Source organism: Pezoporus occidentalis, unplaced genomic scaffold, assembly GCF_034315485.1.
Source record: "Pezoporus occidentalis ecotype Australia unplaced genomic scaffold, CSIRO_AGI_Poc_V1 ctg92, whole genome shotgun sequence".
Lineage (NCBI taxonomy): Eukaryota > Metazoa > Chordata > Aves > Psittaciformes > Psittacidae > Pezoporus > Pezoporus occidentalis.
In genome coordinates this window covers 1,816,956-1,836,086 of record NW_026916284.1, presented here as the reverse complement: position 1 = coordinate 1,836,086, position 19,131 = coordinate 1,816,956, and the positions used below count along the sequence as shown (strand labels likewise).

At 48.9% G+C, this 19,131-nt stretch overlaps 1 protein-coding gene and 1 long non-coding RNA gene across 2 annotated transcripts; one reads left to right on the top strand and one right to left on the bottom strand.

The window, feature by feature from the left end:
- The first annotated feature begins 203 nt into the window (after positions 1 to 203).
- On the top strand, positions 204 to 19,080 carry CR2 (complement C3d receptor 2). Its single transcript, XM_062605403.1, is given in 37 exon segments — positions 204 to 445; positions 922 to 1,104; positions 1,386 to 1,568; positions 1,737 to 1,916; positions 2,089 to 2,271; positions 2,882 to 3,064; positions 3,233 to 3,412; positions 3,585 to 3,767; positions 4,027 to 4,251; positions 4,534 to 4,725; positions 4,977 to 5,076; positions 5,430 to 5,515; positions 6,003 to 6,197; positions 6,556 to 6,617; positions 6,620 to 6,737; positions 6,843 to 7,034; positions 7,526 to 7,625; positions 7,799 to 7,884; positions 8,430 to 8,624; positions 8,802 to 8,984; positions 9,334 to 9,513; positions 10,010 to 10,192; positions 10,348 to 10,530; positions 10,708 to 10,890; positions 11,250 to 11,432; positions 11,643 to 11,834; positions 12,084 to 12,180; positions 12,746 to 12,831; positions 13,625 to 13,804; positions 14,217 to 14,264; positions 14,406 to 14,588; positions 15,235 to 15,417; positions 16,947 to 17,126; positions 17,361 to 17,390; positions 17,554 to 17,629; positions 17,895 to 17,979; positions 18,627 to 19,080. Coding segments are annotated over 36 exon segments (5,472 nt in total). The 5' UTR covers positions 204 to 231; the 3' UTR covers positions 17,977 to 17,979; positions 18,627 to 19,080.
- On the bottom strand, positions 17,230 to 19,096 carry LOC134156971 (uncharacterized). The gene is made up of 2 exons (XR_009962150.1): positions 18,978 to 19,096; positions 17,230 to 17,790 (listed from the first exon to the last, which is right to left on the bottom strand). It is a non-coding gene; the product is annotated as an uncharacterized LOC134156971 (long non-coding RNA).
- Positions 19,097 to 19,131: the final 35 nt, after the last annotated feature.

Here is a 19,131-nt window from a genome sequence, read left to right as displayed (position 1 = left end):
TCTTTCCCATCCTGGGGCAGACAAGCTGTGCCCATTCAGCTGCAGTCACCACCTGGGGACATGACCCAGGCTCTGCCCCACTTCCCCTACCCGAGGATGCTCCCTGCTGCAGGCACAGTGCAGCTATCAGCACCTCTGTGCTGCACCCACCCTCTGTCCCAGGGGCCCATCCTCCCTGGCCCTAAACAGCAGCATAAGCAGCTTGTGGGACCTGCAGCCTCCCCAGCGGTGATGCCCAGAAGCCCACTGGTTCCCATCCCGCATCCCTGGGAAGCCCCACAGCTGTGGCTCCTTCCGCATGAGGAGGGAACTGGGGTGCTCATATCTTCCTGCAGCCCCCTGAGAGCCGCGGTCTGCGCCAGGGACTGGAGCATGGTGCTTGCCTCCGCTTTCCACCTCCTGGGCATCTCTGCTCTGCTCCTGGCCACCGCACCTGGGGCTCAAGGTAAGGGGGACGGCAGGTCTGTACCTCTGAGGCTTTGCTCTCACTGGTTGGGTCCATCCCTGCATCATCACAGTGGTGCACTGTGCATCCCTGCTGCCTCTTGCATGCACAGAGCCCTTCACTGCAGTTAGGTTGCTCCTGGATAGTCCTGCCAATGTTTTCCAGTCAGATCAGACCCAGGGGATGTGCTTCCCAGCTCATGAGCTAGAAGCACGCAGAAAGGCCATGAAAGGCTCTTGGCCTCACCAGGCGATTGATGTGAAATGCTGGACATCTGGCTTTTGTGAACAGAGGAAGCATTGAGGTTCTCTAGCAGTGCATGGAGGGGTCCTGCAGCCCCAGCAGCAGCCTCCACCACATCCCATTGCTCAGGGATCACCAAGCTGCATGGACACCATCAACACAGCAACCAGCGCAGCAGGAACAGCTTAAGGGCTGTGCAGGTAAAAGACATTTGATTTCTCTCCCTTTTCCAGGTGCCCAGTGCCCGTTCCCACACATCCAGCATGGGAGGAGAATACCCATTACCCGGTATTTCTACAGGACGGGGGACACCGTGAGCTTCACGTGCAACATCGGCTACACCCTGCACGGCTCGCGCAGCAGCGTGTGCCGAGCTGACTCCAGATGGAGCCCGCCTCTGCCGCTGTGCAGAAAGGGTAAGTGTCCCAATGCGGCAGAGCCGAGGGGAAGGTTCCCTCTTGTGTCCTCTCAAATGCAGTGGGAAAGCAAAGCCAGGATGTATCTGTTCTCTTCACTTGTCTGCTCAAACCAAAGTGCTGCAGGTTGGCTCTGGAGGGGCAGAAACAGCTCGGAGCAAAGGAGATGGGGAGGGACATGGGGATGGCAAAGAAGAATTCCAGTTATTACCCTAACATTCTTAGTAGCACACAGAAAGGCAAAGAGCTGACCCAAAGGGCAATTTCTTTTCCCTCTCCAGAGGTGACGTGTCCTCGGCCACCGAACATCGCCAACGGGCTGCACAGTGGACAGTCCTTGGACAGGTTTCCCCGCGGAGTGACCGTGCACTACAGCTGCCAGGACGGCTACGCTCCAGTTGGGAATGTGTCCATCAGCTGCACAGAGGCTGGGATGTGGAGCTGGCCCCTGCCCCGCTGTGAAGGTGCGTGGAGGATGCACTGCAAGGTGTGGGGCTGGAGGAAAGGATGCTGGATGTTCTGGTTGTAGGAACAGTGCAGGCTTGCAGCAGTGATGAGAAGGGAGCGGGCTGTGCATGCAGCATCTGGCCCATGCATTGAGGTTTGAAGGTTGCTGTCCATGTTCCCCACAGCAATCGGCTGTGAGATGCCCGAGGTGCAGAACGGGAAGGTCTATGAGCTGCAGAGCACCTACAGAGCTGGGGAGTCGCTGCATTTTGACTGCATTGCTGGTTACGCTGCAGAGGACAGCTACGAGGCTCGGTGCCAGCCTGGGGGCACCTGGGATCCTCCAGTGCTCCGCTGTGAGAGGGGTGAGTGTGGGTGCCTGCTGGTGGCCCTGCCTGTAGATGCTCCTTGCAGGCAGGAGCAGCGTGTGCAGGCAGAGCCGTTCCTGCTATGGGCTTTAACCGATCTCCGTAGTGACTCCCTTCCCTTGCACGCTGCTCTCTCACTGAGTTAAGGCTTTCTGTCTCCCTGTTGCAGTCCAGCCGTGCCCCATGCCTCCAGAGATCCCACATGGAAATCACAACGGCCAAGACAAATCGTTTTTTACCATGGGAATGTCTGTAACATACACGTGTGATCCTGGCTACTACCTGGTTGGAAACGCCATTGTGTTCTGCAAAGCATCAGGGAACTGGAGCCAGCCTGGCCCTCGCTGTGAAGGTGGGTTTGTGATCTGTCCCCCTCGGCAAGAAGCTTAGAGCGTGGCTCTGAGCACAGGGTACACCCTGGCCATTGCCCCTGAGACCTTCAGTGGGGATTAAATTCCCCTTTAATGAAGTATGAGGTTTAATTATATGTGAAGAACACGCTTACATCCGTGAATCCCGAGCTCGGTATCTCTGTGGCTGCATGTGCTGCGCCTCATGCTGGAGGTGGCTGGTGGGGAATCCTCAGTGAATCTTCAAGAACTGGCACATCCCTTAATGTGAGACCAAGTACAAAAGGGTCTCTAGGCCAGCACCCTCCTCCCGGTGCTCTGGCTGCAGCACACCCAGGCAGAGCCAGTAATGATGCTGGGGACCAGGCACGGGCATGGGAAGTGACACAGCCTTTGGGGGAGACGAGACGGATGTTTATGAATCCATTCAACACTCGCTCTCCAGAAAAGCCAGAGGAGAGACAGGGCACCCACAACTGGTCTGTCAGACAGACCTGGGGTGTGAGCCCTCTGCCCTTCCCCATGCCTGATGTGCAGGAGGTTTCAGTTGTGCTCTTTCTCTGGTGTCACCTCTCCCAGACAACTCTCATGGGCTTTCCCCTCCCTCTCCAGAGGTGACGTGTCCTCGGCCACCGAACATCGCCAACGGGCTGCACAGTGGACAGTCCTTGGACAGGTTTCCCCGCGGAGTGACCGTGCACTACAGCTGCCAGGACGGCTACGCTCCAGTTGGGAATGTGTCCATCAGCTGCACAGAGGCTGGGATGTGGAGCTGGCCCCTGCCCCGCTGTGAAGGTGCGTGGAGGATGCACTGCAAGGTGTGGGGCTGGAGGAAAGGATGCTGGATGTTCTGGTTGTAGGAACAATGCAGGCTTGCAGCAGTGATGAGAAGGGAGCGGGCTGTGTGTGCAGCATCTGGCCCATGCATTGAGGTTTGAAGGTTGCTGTCCATGTTCCCCACAGCAATCGGCTGTGAGATGCCCGAGGTGCAGAACGGGAAGGTCTATGAGCTGCAGAGCACCTACAGAGCTGGGGAGTCGCTGCATTTTGACTGCATTGCTGGTTACGCTGCAGAGGACAGCTACGAGGCTCGGTGCCAGCCTGGGGGCACCTGGGATCCTCCAGTGCTCCGCTGTGAGAGGGGTGAGTGTGGGTGCCTGCTGGTGGCCCTGCCTGTAGATGCTCCTTGCAGGCAGGAGTAGCGTGTGCAGGCAGAGCCGTTCCTGCTATGGGCTTTAACCTATCTCTGTAGTGACTCCCTTCCCTTGCACGCGGCTCTCTCACTGAGTTAAGGCTTTCTGTCTCCCTGTTGCAGTCCAGCCATGCCCCATGCCTCCAGAGACCCCCAACGGAAGTCACAACGGCCAAGACAAATCGTTTTTTACCATGGGAATGTCTGTAACATACACGTGTGATCCTGGTTACTACCTGGTTGGAAACGCCATTGTGTTCTGCAAAGCATCAGGGAACTGGAGCCAGCCCGGCCCTCGCTGTGAAGGTGGGTTTATGGTCTGTCTCCTCAGATGGGGGGGACAGCAGACCCTGACCACTGAAACCAGTTTCTCAGAGAAGGTTAATCCCATAGACAGTGGTGCATGGTATAAACTAATTTCCATCCCTTCTATTGCGGAGGTGGGGCGGGGAGGTTTATAGAGGTGACATTGGTTTTGTCATTACAATATTAACAGCCTGTGGGTTCTTTCTTTCTTTTGTTCCAACTCGTGTTGCACTTCACTTCTGCACATCACCGCTTCCAGCTGCTGTCTGTGTACATCCCTATATACGGAACGGGAGGCAAGTGGATGGTCAAGGGCTTCTCTCCGCACCCGGGCAAGCGGTGACATTTCAGTGTCACGATGGTTACAGCCTGCAAGGCAGTGCTAAAGTCATCTGCCAGGAGGATGGCAGCTGGCACCCTCCTGTTCCCATCTGTGGTAGACTTTACCATGACCAAGGGCTCTCAAAGAGGCCTGGACTTTCAGGTAAATCGTGACACAGCTGCCTCAGGGTACGCTGCTATTTTATATCCCCTAAACCTCTCAAAAAAGGGTGGTTAAACCTGTGAGTGGAAGATTTATCTATATCCTGATAAGAAGAATCTGATCCTCCGGAATCCTCTGGGAAACTATGTTGTGTTTGCTTAGTAATGGCTATATTAATCCAAAGAATCCATTCTGCAAGGCAAACGAAAGAGCTTTCCTCAGAACAGTGTTCTTTCTGTGCTTGTCCTGCCTGATTCTCATGTCTGTTTTCTTTCTCAATAGGTGGTTGTGGGCCTCCTACAAGGTTACACTTTGCTGAGCTAAAGGAGGAGCATAAAAATGAGATTGATTTTTCTGTGGGGAAGACTGTGCAATACACTTGCCACCCTGGATATGCAAAACACCCAGGAATGTCACCTACTATTACATGCCTTGAGACCGGAGTGTGGTCAGAAGCACTAGAGTTCTGTAAAAGTGAATAGCTCCTTGATTTGGTGTCCGTTGTTCAAGAAGGAATAGGTGCTAGGTTCTGTCCATGCTGCATAAACCTTCCTGTTGTTCTGGTCTTCCAAGAGTATGTGACTAGTAAAGCCATGTAACTTCATGCTATTTGAAACCCGTTTTGGGGGTAACTAAATGTGAATGGGTTACTGGAGTAAGAGTTGCATCTGCTGCTCCATGGTATAGACAGACAGAAGCCTACAATGGGGTTTTTTCTTCCCCAGGGAAAAAATGCACCCACCCTGGTGAACCTGTGAATGGGAAAATCAGTTTCCTGAGAGATCTCCTGTTCGGGTCAACAGTGCGCTACAGCTGTGAAAAGGGGTAAGTCCTGGTTTTGGCTACTGCTTAAAACAGCAAGGAGAGAGGTACGAGGCAAGTCTCCCTCTCTTCCTCCTCTTCATTCACTCCCAATAAATGGATTCTGTCAGAAGCTGCTGTGTCGAGTCCTGTACCTATAAACCACATAAGGTGTTCACTATCTTATGTATACATGAAGACAGGCTGGGAGAGCTGGGCTTGTTCAGCCTGGAGAAGGCTCCAGGGAGACCTTATAACTGCCAGTGCCTAAAGGGGGCTGACAAGGCTGGAGAGGGGCTTTGGAGAAGGTGATTGCGAGGAGGGAGTAACTCAAACTGCAATGGCTTGGGATGAATGTTTAATCCTTTGAACACCAGGCACAGGTTAATTGGACAAGCCAGCAGGCGGTGTGAGATTTCTGGTGGACGTGTTGCATGGAGCGGTGATGTTCCCGTTTGTCAGCGTAAGTAGCTTTCAGTTCCAGGGGTTTGCATGGATTCAGTTCATATTCTCCAGCAGAGACTGACAAACCTTCCCAGTCAAAGCTTTCACTGGGATTTTCTATGCTCTGTGGGCATGGATGTTGTTTTGATGTTGTAAGAAGATGTTCTGGGAACAGGTACAAGATCTCAAAGCTGAATGGATTGTAGAAAGCTGGAGCGTTTTCAGCAGTACAAGAGAGGAATAGAAAGTATTTGGTTTTCTTTTATTTCTTAAACAGTACGAAAGATAAAGCATGTAGGTGTTTCCTCCAGAGAGGTTAATCTTGTTGGACTGCTTTCTGTCATAGAAATTGCTGGCCAGGGAGATGGAACCCAGTTGCCTACAAGGCCTCCCCTGGAAGGTCACTTTATTGCAGTTACTCCATCTCTAGGCCAAGTGTTTATGCCCCACAGACTGAGGGATTTCAAGTACTTTGAATTTAGCAGCCTTGTTCTGCCCCTCTGCAGGTATCCCTTGTGAGCCGCCTCCAGACATTCCCAATGGGAAGCACACAGGCAAGCTGCTGGATGAATTCCTCTTTGGCACTTCTGTAACATACACGTGCAACCCTGGATATCCGCTCCAAGGAGAGCCCTCCATCTACTGCACTACCCTGGATGAGAAGAACGGTGTGTGGAGCGGGCCCCCGCCGTCGTGCGGAGGTAGGGTTGAATGTGCACGTGCGGGTACTTGGGCGGAATCCTTCTGTCCCTACTGCTTCATATTCAGAGAGCCAAGGGCACCCCCAGACAACGGCACTATGTGCCTGCCAGGGCGGGAGCTTCAAGGGCTGTTTTGCAGCTGAGGCCAGGCAGAGGAGGGGAGGCTGAAGGAGCACCCCGCTGCCTCCAGCATCACAATTCGGCTGGGGTCACACCTCAGCGTTCAGCGTCACTCGATGTGGGCAGTACCTACATCATCTATGGGGAAATTGTTTTCAGACCTGTGGTCTTAAAAGGGATTGTAACCCTCAGAGGCTTTGCAGCCACACACTGCATAAATGCCCATGTTGAAGACTAGAGGCAAGATGTCCTGTCCCATGGGTCCATAATGGGAGAATAGTGTCTCCTAGGACTGTCTACACACACACAAGGACACTTTTGCCTTTGAGTGTGAGCCAGGCTATGTTATATGTGGCCACAAAGTGGTACAATGCCAACTAAATAGCACCTGGGAGCCACCCATGCCAGTCTGCGAGCAGGGCAAGTGTTCCAACAGTGCTATGAACATTAACCTGACCCCCACTTCTCCCAGCTCTGCTTTTTCTTAACTCCTCTAACAATAAGCTGGCTTATCCTTCTTGGTAGCTGGCTGCAATGCACCAGCCAGGCTGGCATTTGCTGAGCTGAAGGAGCTGTACAGAAACCAGACCCTCTTTCCCGTGGGGAGGACGGTGGAATACGTGTGCTGGCCTGGGTACACCCAGCACATCGGGATGTCACCAGCCATCACATGCCTTGAGAACAGGACGTGGTCTGTGGCACTGGAGTTCTGTAAAAGTATGTCCTGGAAGGGTTGAAAAACCTGAAGTGTTGGATTTTCATCTTTTCCTAGCTTTCCAGGTTTCTTTATGCAGCCCGTTCTCTGTGTTAGTCATTCTCAAGACTACTTCACTATCTCAAGCTCATGCCTTCTAAAGCAATTCCATCTGAAGGAAAGACTATTAGTGATCAATCATGCAAAACAGCTTTGTGGTTGGGATAACAGTTTAATTTGATTCAATATCCCACTCCTGTACTGCAGGACACATTTCTAATTCTTTACTATGGGAGTGCTGAGGCGCTGGCACAGGGTGCCCAGAGAAGCTGTGGCTGCCCCATCCCTGGCAGTGCTCAAGGCCAGGCTGGACACAGGGGCTTGGAGCAGCCTGCTCTAGTGGAAGGTGTCCCTGCCCATGGCAGGAGGTTGGAACTGGATGAGCTTTAGGGTCCCTTTCAAAACAAATCAGTCTGGGATTCTATGACTAATGGTGGCTGGCATTCCCTCCTAGGAAAACAATGTGCTAACCCAAGGGATCCAGAGAATGGCCGAGCCATTGTCCTGACAGACCTCCTCTTGGGATCCAAAGTCAATTACACTTGTAACAAAGGGTGAGTCTTGAGACTGGTGGAATCCATCTGCCAAGTGAAAGTGAAGCAGATTTTCAGCTCCACATGGAGGAACCTCATTCCCAAGTCAGAAGTCTTGGCTGCCACTTATAAGGGTTGTAAAGAAAGTTCACATCTCTTAATGTAAATTAATAGACCCTTCTGTGTGACTCCAGGTACAAGTTGGTTGGAGGCTCTCAGAGAACCTGCGAGGTCTCTGGCGCACGTGTCTCATGGAGTGGAGATGCTCCTGTCTGCCAGCGTAAGTAGGCCACGACAAAAGGTCCTTGGAGATGCTTTGCAAGTGGCACATCTTTCAAGAGAAAGATTTCATTGCAAAATATTTCTCCACTCACTGCATGTGTAAAATCTTTCATTTTTCTTTTTGTTTTGTTCTGGTTGCCTCTGAACATACTTTCAAAAGTTTCCTATTTATCCTGGTCCAAACTGGTAAAACTTTTAATTAAACTCCATGTTACTAGGTAAGTATTTCTTAGTGGTCATGTGTAGGAATGGTGTGGCCAGTCTCTCTCTGCAAGTGTCCCCAGTGGATATGGAAAGGGAGGTAAGAACTGTCCCACCACCTCCAGACACAGGCAATAAGGGGGTGACTTACGTGAGGGCAAAGGTTTTCTTTTCCACATGTGATTTTTTTTCTCCATGCAGGGTTTGCCTCTGGATAATTTGGGTCATTGTATCCAGAGAGCATCACCACTGACATGGGTTCATCCCCATCAGTTCCCTTCCTGGGAAGTGTGTGTGTGCTGCAAATGAGCTGTTGAAATCCACCTTGTTATGTGCCTCCAGGTATCGCTTGCGGCCCACCTCCGAACATCTCCCATGGGACACACAGCGGGCACTCCAGGGACACCTTCTCCTATGCAGATGTGGTCACCTACACCTGTGACCCCGGCCACCCGCTGGCTGGAGAGCCCTCCATCATCTGCACCACGGCAGACGGGGAGCACGGCGTGTGGAGCGGGCCACCGCCACGATGTGGAGGTAGGGCTCTGGGTGTGCGGGGTCTGACCCCACCGGCGAGGTTTGGTGTGAGCTAACATGGCAGATATTCAAAGGAATTAATGGCATCCACTGTCCTCCTCCTTTTGGGTTTGAAGGTTGGCTTCTTAATTTTTCGTGCCCTGTCCACATTTCTTACCTGCTTTGCCTCTTTTGCAGAGGTGAAGTGTCCTTCCCCTCCAAGCATCGCCAACGGGCAGCACAGCAGCCAGCCCTCGGACACCCACCTTCCAGGCTCAGCTGTGAACTACACCTGCAGGGATGGCTACTCCCTCATTGGGAATGCCTCCATTAGCTGTACTGCCAGGGGAATGTGGAGCCGGCCCCTGCCTCGATGTGAAGGTGTGTTAGTGTTGGCTTCTTTTGTTAGATCTTAGGCAGAAGCTCTTCCCTGTGAGGGTGCTGAGGCGCTGGCACAGGGTGCCCAGAGAAGCTGTGGCTGCCCCATCCCTGGCAGTGCTCAAGGCCAGGTTGGAAGCGGCTTGGATTTCCCTTTCTGTCCCTTAGTAAGGACAGACCCTCAGGAGCATCTGAATAAAGGTATTTTGTGTAAGAATAAGAGTCAGTAATGTTGGCATGCCCATGACAGTGATGGCAAGGTTCAGCAGCAGGTACTGCCCCTGGTCAGTGTCCCTCCACACCCAGGATGAGCTTCATGTCCCCAGCAGTGCCTTGTGCTGCTCATTTCCAGCAACCGGCTGTGAAAGACCGGAGATCAAGAATGGAAGATCAACTGGGCTGGAGACCATGTACAAACTCATGGATACCGTTGTCTTCGAATGTGATTTTGGTTATGCCTTGAAGGGCTCTCAAGAGTCTCAGTGCCAGTTTGGGGGCAAGTGGGACCCTCCTGTCCCCACCTGTGAAAAGAGTAAGTATAAATGAGGTGATGGGAACTGAAAAGACATATAGATATGGCACTTAAGAACATGGTTTAGTGGTGGACTTGACAGTGCCAGGTTAATGGTTGGAATTGATTATCTTTAAGGTCTTTTCCCACCTAAATGGTTCTATGATTCAGGCCCTTGTTATGTAGGGCTTTCATCTATTTAAGTGAATCCACAAAGAGGGTTAGCCAGGCTGATATCCGATCCAGGTCACAACCACAGAAAGGCCAGAGCAAGCTGTTAGGGCCACAGATGGCAACTAACCATTCTAAGTGCCCAAATAGTGAGAAATTATCATTCTTGACATGAACAGGCCTGAAAAACCTGAAGGGTGGAAGGTTAGGGAGGGTAGGATGGAAACACAATTCAGTGACAGACCAACCTAGTTGGGAAAAGTTAATGGGAAAGAAAGAAACTAAAAGGCTGCCTTACCCTACAGCAGGTGCTTGTGGTACCAGCTCTTTTTCCCCCTCCCTGTAGTGCTACCGTGTCCTTCCCCTCCAAATATCAAAAATGGCCATCATGACAGCAAGGACGTGAAGGTGTTTGTCCCGGGAGTATCTGTGAAGTACTACTGTGACACGGGGTACGTCCTCACTGGGAAAACAAGAGTTTCTTGTTTGACGTCTGGAACCTGGAGCATCCCTTACCCACGGTGTGAAGGTGAGCTGTAAATCCTGTTACCCCCAGTGAAAAGGGAAACAGACCATCATGGTTGCACGGCCTTCCTTGAATTTTGACATTGCACAAGCAAAGAAGGAACCCCCAGTGCCGGCAGCCCCTTCCCCAGCCCATGCTCTGCTGCTTTGCGCTTCCAGTGATCACCTGCACAAGCCCCAGCATCCAGGATGGAGAAGTGGCTGAAGGACAGAGCGCTGCCTACCACCCTGGGGCCAACGTCACCTTCCAGTGTCACTCGGGCTATGTGCTGTGGGGCAGCCGTGCAGCCAAGTGCCAGCCCGATGGCCGCTGGGTGCCTGCTGTGCCTACCTGCAAGCCAGGTGAGTACCACCACGTGGGGGTTTAGAAGAAGGATGCTTAGGGCCATTGTGCTGGATGAGGCATTGCTCTCTGCCTCACCCACAAAACATAAGGTGTGACAGTCTTTTGTTGTATTACCTGTGCTTCTCCACGTGGCAAAAGCACTAAAACGCTGTTCTCTGCTCCTGCCCTGTTAGTGCTGCCTTGTCCTCCACCTCCCACCATTGCCCACGCCACGCACAGTGCAGAGCTCGAGGCAAACTTCACCACTGGCATGTCCGTGAGCTACAGCTGCCAGCCCGGCTTCTCCCTCCTTGGAGACCCCTCTGTCTTGTGCACAGCCTCAGGGAACTGGAGCCTCCCCTACCCACGCTGCGCAGGTAGGGCTGGCTGCTGCTGCGGCATCCTGTGCATTCAGGGCTGGCTCAGGATCCATCCCCTGCCCTGCTGAGCATTCATCCCCAGCCCAGCTGAGTACCCACCCTGTGCCCAGCTGAGCATCCATGTCCTGCCCTGCTGAGCATCCATCCCATGCCTGGCTGATCCCGGAGCTGGCAAACCCATCAACCTACAGAGCTGGCATGGGAAGGGTTAGAACTGCACATCCAGCAACACCCTCAGGTTTAAGTGTGCTTCCAGCACATGCAGGAGCTGGGCTCTCTTTAACTTTGTTTGCATCCCTCCTGCCTGTCACCACGTCCATCCCCTTTGTCAATTTTGTTTTGCCCTCTTTCTTCAGTGCTGCGGTGTCCTTCACCTCCAAATATTGACAATGGAAATCACAGCAGCCAGGACTTGGAAGTTTTCACTGCTGGGATGGTTGTAAATTACAGCTGTGACCCTGGCTACAGCCTCCTGGGAGAGGCATCGATTCACTGCACTGACTCAGGAAACTGGAGCCTTCCTCTTCCTCAGTGTGCAGGTACACCCCAAGATGGGAGTTATGGATAGTCTGGGAATTTCCACCATTGAAAGCCTGTAGGATTCGTCCTTTCCCTTGAATTCATCAGTCCTTCCCCTTTGTTTGGCCTGTAAACATTTATCTATAGATGTATATACTCACTGTACATACCATTCATACCATTTATGTAGTTGCTATCCTGATTTCTCCCTGTGTTTTCTTTCCTGACAGGTGGCTGTGGCCCACCTCCAAACTTAACCTTTGCTGAGCTCACTGAGGAATACAGGAACCTGACGGAGTTCCCTGTTGGAGACACTGTGCGATACCGCTGCCCACCGGGATACATGAAACACCCCAGAGTATCCCCAACTCTGACATGCCTCCAAAACTACACGTGGTCTGAAGCGCTAGAGTTCTGTAAAAGTGAATAGCTCAATGTTTGGTGTTGGTTGTTGACAACTGTCTCCAATGCATTTGCGGGTTTCTTACAGCAGTTCTTTAAAGAACGGTTCCTACATGGCTTTACTAGTCACATAGTTTGGGCAGCTCTTGGCCTTTTCAAAATCATGTCTTCACTGGTGTCTGAATGTGGACAGATCCTTAAGATACCTTCTCATAGTGCCTTACAAAACTGCAAGGGGGGAGTTTAAACTCAGCCTTGTTCTTTCTCAGGGAAGCAATGTAAATACCCAGAAACACCAAAGAATGGCAGAGTTGTTCTGACTGATCTCCTTTTTGGGTCAACCGTGAGCTACACATGTGAAGAAGGGTGAGTCCTACACTGCTTTTGCTGACTGTTTCTGAGCTTGGTGTTGGGCAACTTACAGTGAAGTGTCTGAACCCACTCCTCTGTGCAGCCATTCTCCCACAGCAAGGCAGAACGTGTATTTTGGTTCCAGTTATGCCATTTACTTTGGTTCCAGTCGCCTGCTCAGGAAAGGGAGAAGCGTCTCTTGTTTTCCCCTGCTTGTGCTTAACAGCTTCCTTTGCAAACTTCAGTTGCAGTCTGCTTCTCAGATGGCCACCCAGTAAGAGCTGAGAGTGCCGCAAGGAGGCTCCAGCGGTTTGGCAATCACTTGGGTCTGTGTCCTGACTTAGCACCTGACCAACCTAACCCAGAGTAGTTTGGGATCATTGCTGTTCCTCTTGGATCTAGGAAAAAAGAACTTGGTTCCTTCATATCCATGTGTCAAACCAACAAATACCACCTTGATGACCAGCCAGAATTCAGGAGGCTACAGAAGGAAACCTCTGGGGGGAGTGTCAGAGAGGAAGTGCAAAATATGAGCTGGATTATTTGGGATCAACTGGTATTTCCTTCTCTGCAACTCCAGGCACCGACTGGTTGGACAGTCTCACAGGCGATGCGGGGTTTTTGGACCAGATGTCGCATGGAGTGGTCTTCTTCCCATTTGTCAAAGTAGGTCACCCCTAGACCTGGCCCAGAATTAGGGCCAAATTAAGCCCTTAAAATTAAAAAGTGGCATTTCCTTAAAATAAGTAGGGACTTGAGGAGTAAGATTTTAAAGCAGAATATTCCTCTAGGATTGTTTTGCTTGTTTATGTAGACTTAGGTAGGAAAGTCATGAGATGCCCACAGGGATTTGTCCCTTTTGTTTCAGAAACATAACACATTCAGGAAGAAATGTGTCTTGCAGTACAAGAGTGGGATATTGAGTCAAATTAAACCATGATCTTCCAAATACTGTACTGTTATCCAAACAACAAAGCTGTTTTGCAGGATTGATCACTGTAGTTAGTCTTTCCTTCAGATGGAATTGCTTTAGAAGGCATGAGCTTGGGATAGTAAAGTAGTCTTGAGAATGACTAACAGTACTTACGGATTTCTACACCATTTAATGTATTTATTTGCATTATTCTATTTATAGGCACCAAACTATGTTTATATATACAATAATGTAGATTTAGAGGGTAGATTTAGATGAGATCTAAGTTGGGTCTAAGTTGGAACTGGATGAGCTTCAAGGCCCCTTCCAACCCAAACCAGTCTGGGATTCTCTGACAATGTGGTAACTCCAGGGTACCTAAAGGTACTAAAAAGCCCTCAGTTCTTGAAATGATTGTTCTGTGAGCCTCCAAGTACTACCCATAAAACTCCTCTGAGCAGTGGCACATTAAGGATGGACTTCAGATATGCATCAGTTACAGCATACACATGGCTTCCTCTTTGAGATAACCCATTTATTTTTCAGAGGTGGTATGTCCAGCCCCAAAGATCCAGAATGGGGAAGTATCTGTTCTGAAGTATCGCTACACGTACAAAGACACCGTTAGCTTTAAGTGCCATAAAGGTTTCACCTTGCGAGGCAATCACACAGCCCAGTGCCAAGCTGATAGAACATGGGATCCACCAGTACCAGTCTGTGAGCAGGGTAAGTATCAGCACCCTGACCCACCAGCACTGCAGATTCCTCCCCACTGCTCCTACCCGCTCATTGAAGCCAACACTGACTTTATTTTTCCTGTTTCCTCCAACTACTTTAAGGAGAAACCAGAAATTGCTCCTTTTATTTATGCCTCTCTCCTCACACAGGAGATGAGCCAGGTGTTTGGTAATGCTGTAAGTATAAACGTGATATGCTCTTTTCTCAGCCTGCTTGTTGCAATCCATAACCTACCTCTTTATTTCCTGAAAGTGAGACATTTGGTAGCTTCACAGCAGGACACTATCGGACAGGAGTGCAATTTTTGCTGTAAAGGCAGGATGATGGAAAATTAAGGTCAATTTCTGCATTGTATTTGCTCAATCAAATGTGTATTTTAAACTCTTAATGCTGCATCTAGATGGAGTGGCAGAACACTATCGTCATCCTCACACCACCACAAAGCCAGGTAGGTATATCACAAGAAAAAGCAAGATTTACTGAACACCAACTCCTCCTCCCAACCTGTCCCGCTTTTTTGCAGGGAAGAGGAGTACATTACCACCTTTTTTACAATTGAACATCACATTCTCATTCTCTCCTCTTTCAGAAGTGAAGTGTCAGCCTCCTCCAAGCATTGTCAACGGGGAGCACAGTGGACATTTCTTAGACACTTTTCATGTAGGAGCACTTGTACGCTATCTCTGCAAACGGGGCTTCTCCCTCATTGGGAATAAATCTGTTCGTTGTACAACATCTGGAGTCTGGAGCCATCCCCCTCCTCGGTGTGAAGGTGTGTTTATGCTCTTTTCACTGGATCTTCTCAATGCATGGAGTGGTGTTTGTCTAAGGACTTGCTGAAACAAGACCAGAGTCCCTCCACATCACAGATGCTCAAAAGTTTCCTCTCTTGCCCCTGTGAGCTCTGTTTTGATCTGCACGTGCCTCTTCTTAGCACAGTCCTGCTCCAAGCCTGCAGATATTGCCCATGGGTCTCTCAGTGGCCCTGCAAGAACATTATTCACTCGTGGAACACCCATAAGCCACATCTGCGATGCTGGCTTCCCTCTCATTGGGTCAGCACCCATGTATTGCACACAGCCTGGAGCCTGGGGTCATCATCCTCCGCTCCGTTAAGGTGTGTTTTTGTTCTAGGGAGCTAAGAAGAAGGAAAATTTAACATGACTTGCCTTAGGGAAAGATTTGTACAAGGACTAAATAAGAGTCCCTTACTACTGAATGGGTGATAAGAACAAGATGGAGTTTGTAACCATTTCCAAAGCCTAATGGAGTTATAGGGTTACCAAATCAGTTGTTGAGCCTAGGTGAAGAAATGAAATGGGATCAAGGCTGCCAAGGTTACGGTGCCTTAGCTACCCTCTGGCAGTCCATAAAGGTCTTTATGTCAACATGTCGCTTCTCTCCCCCTGACTTTCCAGTTGTGAAGTGTCTCCGTCCTCCAAACATCACCAATGGGAAGCTCAAAGTCAACATCTCTGACACTTTTTCCTATGGAGAGTCTGTATCCTACAGCTGCAATCCTGGTTATTCACTCGTTGGGAATGCTTTCATCAACTGCACGGTGAAAGGAACCTGGAGCCAGCCTCCTCCTCAGTGCAAAGGTGTGCTTGTGCTTAATCAGCTTATGGTGGCAGAACCAGAACTGGCCTGAGGAGACATGCAGCCATGCAGATACATGCATTAACACTAAATCATTTGCATTAAATCTTCGGAGAGCTACACAGGCCAAAATCAGAGCAGCAAAACCTACAGCTAACACTGAATTCCATCCCCTTATTTTGCTTGGGAACCACTTTTATATCATAGCTAGGCAGTGTTGATCTGTTCATTGTGAGTTTAACTACTCTTTGTTATCCCTGGGAAGAGTACAGTGTTGTAAAGAAGCAGGATGGGAACCTCATGCTAACAGAAGGACAGGAGTATGATAGAGGCAATTCTGAAAGGCAGCTGTAATTCTTGCATGTTTTTCTCTCTCTGCTCTTGGTACTACAAATGAGTCATGTACCAACTGTCCTCCACTAAAAGCTTTTTATTTTTAGTAGAAGAGTAGACTTTTCCCCTCCCTTTCCTTCCCTTTTTGTGTTGCTCACTCCCCAGTTATCAAAGCAGAAGAAGTGATTGTTCTATCACACAAGTTCTCTGATGGTCGGTTTGGAGCTTGCCCATGAGCCTGACTATTCCCTTCTTGGAAAATGCCTCTCTGTGCCTTCTGTGTAGCTCACTGTGAAGGTCAGTCATCAGGCAAACCTGATTAAAGGCAACTTCATGAGTGTCACAAAATTCCTAGGGTGGGTGTTCCTGTACAGAAACCTGGGCATTCACTGGAATAAATTCGTTACTCACACAGGGCATTTCCTTGGTGGAGCTGCTTGGATAACAATGAGAGGAAATAACATACCACACACTTACGTAAATAAGTCAGAGGCTCTTTAAAGGAAGCACTCACAGAAAAATTCCCCGTCTCTCCACATTCTCATGGGTTTGAACTCTCTTTAGAAACTGTTACGTGTGTTAGTAAAAATAAATATTAAAGAAAGGACATAAAACAAAGGGTAAAGTTACATGGTGATGTTAACCCTTTGGTCTCCACTGAGAACCATCTCCTCCAGAATTCTTGGGCTTGGGCTGTCAAAGGTGCTTTGGGGCTTACATCGAAGCAACTCACTTCATGGAATCAGTGGTATAAGTAGGTTAGATGGCTGGACTAATTAATAAAGTAATTATTGATAATATATCTGGTGACATCTTTGAAGGGCAAGGGACTTCTACTGACTAGAAGTGGGTTATAGGCAGTTGGTTCTTAAGTTCCCACAGAATTCTCTACTAAACCTTTCTTCTCCCAGTGTTTTGGTAGCCCAGTATCAGAAAAACCTCTTTCTCTGACACGCTTCTCCCGAGGTACCCTGCTACACAGGATTTTCTGCCATATCAGCGTGGAGTAGCTGATCTGCATAAGCATTCATGTGCGGGAGTGAACATACTTCTGCACCCACAAAGAAAGGAGTTACCCTGTGGAATGAGAATGAAATCCTGGTTACATTCAGACAGAATTCACTAACAATGTCCTAAATAACCCACATTTGTATTTCTTGTATTTTATGTTCCCTTTATTTGTTACTTCTAATTGCAGAGATCAGATGTGTATTCCCAGAAGTTCAAGGTGTTAAGAAAGCTATTCCAGGAAACACTTATCGCTCTGGGACTAACATCACTCTTGAATGTGATGACGGTTACACCTTGGAAGGTGTCAGTCAGATTCAGTGCCAAGAAGACTTCAGCTGGGACCCTCCTATACCCGCCTGTAAACTGAGTGAGTGACATGTGAATGAAGCAAAGACCAAATAGAAACACACAGATGAATTTTAAACGTGTAAATGGATTTCTGTATTTAAAAAAAAGAGGGTAGAATAGTGTGGTTTTTAAGAAATTCTCTATTGTAGGCCTTAGAAGTAAAACCTTTATTGGTAAAATGATCAAATACTGATGAGAAGCACCATATTTTGTTAGAATACTTTGCTGATTTTATTTCTTCTCTTCCCTTCAGCATCACACAAGTCTGGTTCCATAGGTGTAGGTAAGCAGCTTAGAAACATTTCTGTTGCCAGGTCTTAGCTTTATGCAGTGGTTTTGGTGGCACCATTTCCTTCTGCTTGCTTTAAAGATACGCCTCGTTATATCTTTTGTGCTGATATACTTTAAAACATACAGTGAGAATAGTACATGCACTTCTCTTTCAGGAGTTGTAGCTGCAGGAGTCCTGCTTCTCCTGGGGGCAGGCATTGTCTGGAAAATTATTTCCAAGCAGAAGGAAGGGTAAGGCAGTCTCCTGGATGCTCGTTTGTCGGTCTCCTAGATGATCCTTTGTTGCCAAGTCCCAAGTTGTATATGCTTTATATTCCCCAAGTATTTACCTGAGTGTGCCGGGGCTTTTGTATCTTCACCTCCTCCTTGCAAACTGTACAAGGCACAGCAACCTGGAATCAATGGTGTGGTTTATGTTGTTTTATTTCATTAGAGGAAACCAACCTGAGTGTTCTTTTGCAGTTCACTGTTTTCTGTTGGTGTTTTTTCCACTTAGCTATTATGATACATATGAAAACCACAGTTACCAAACCCCTCTGAATGAGATAACTGAACCAAAGTGTTCGTGTCTTCAATAGAAGGTATGGATTTCTATTCCTCAACAGAAAAGGTCATTTACAGCAGGAACTTGAGTCATTCCAATATAGTCCTTCAAGCTGAAAACTATTTTCTCTCAATCATATGGTAAGATGCTTTCTTTTGCTGAATAAAATGGACTAGGCTTTCTTATAAACATCCTGTTTTTCTTTCTGAAACCACCCTCAATGTGTTCATTTCCTTTTGCACCACCTGAACAGATGGTGTTCACAGGTCAGACTTCCAGACTACGCCTGCTTCTGCCATAAACCTGCTTTGATTTTGTATGGATTATAGGAGAGCTTGCTCTCTAAAAAATCTGCCCTAAGAAAAAGGACATTGAACTTGGGGGGGGGTTGGGGGGGTTGCTTGTTTTTACACTTATTGCAATGCCATTTTCATTTAGTCTTCATGCTGAATTTATTGAAGATAGTGATGAATTTTCACTGTTCGGGGCACTCTCACCATAACCAGCTTTGACTACCAAATGGCACCACCCGCTCTTCCACTGTAGTTTTGAGGCTGCTTTCAATAATCCCTCCTTTGCAACAATGCATTTCCCAGAACTTCTTTCCTCCCTCCCTGGGTTACAACACAATCTCTATACCAGGAAAAGCCTCATTTTAACTCCCCAATGTCATCTTTTCCCTAGGCTGGGCACCAGTGCTGCCACCAACCTGGCACGGAACTGGTTCTCCATACAGAGAGCGGCTCTAGGTTGCATGGAAGCGTTGCTTACGTTGAAAATGGAATTCTGCGGCCAAAAAAGGCACTTTACTGTAGAAAGAATATCAATGCTCCTCCTACTGCAAGGATCTAACCAAGCGTAGGTTGCCTGTGGTACAGGGGTATTTCCAAGAGAGTTCTCTACACTGCTGCCAGCCGATGAGGAACATTTCCTTTCTCTATATTCAAACGCTGCGATAAGCAAGATCCATGAACGCATTCCTGTGTGGAAAGCAAGAGTTTAACCACAACTTGTCTTAATAGCGACTGTCTTCACATGTGCAACATCACCAAGCGCTGCTCTGCATCTTTTGGGAGCGCTTATTAGCAGCGTTCCTCTATGACTGCTTAACCTAATAAAAGCTGAGCATGGGACAACACTTGCGTTAGGTTTTTCTCTAGAGTTTTAAGTGTTTTTATCATTATCACGC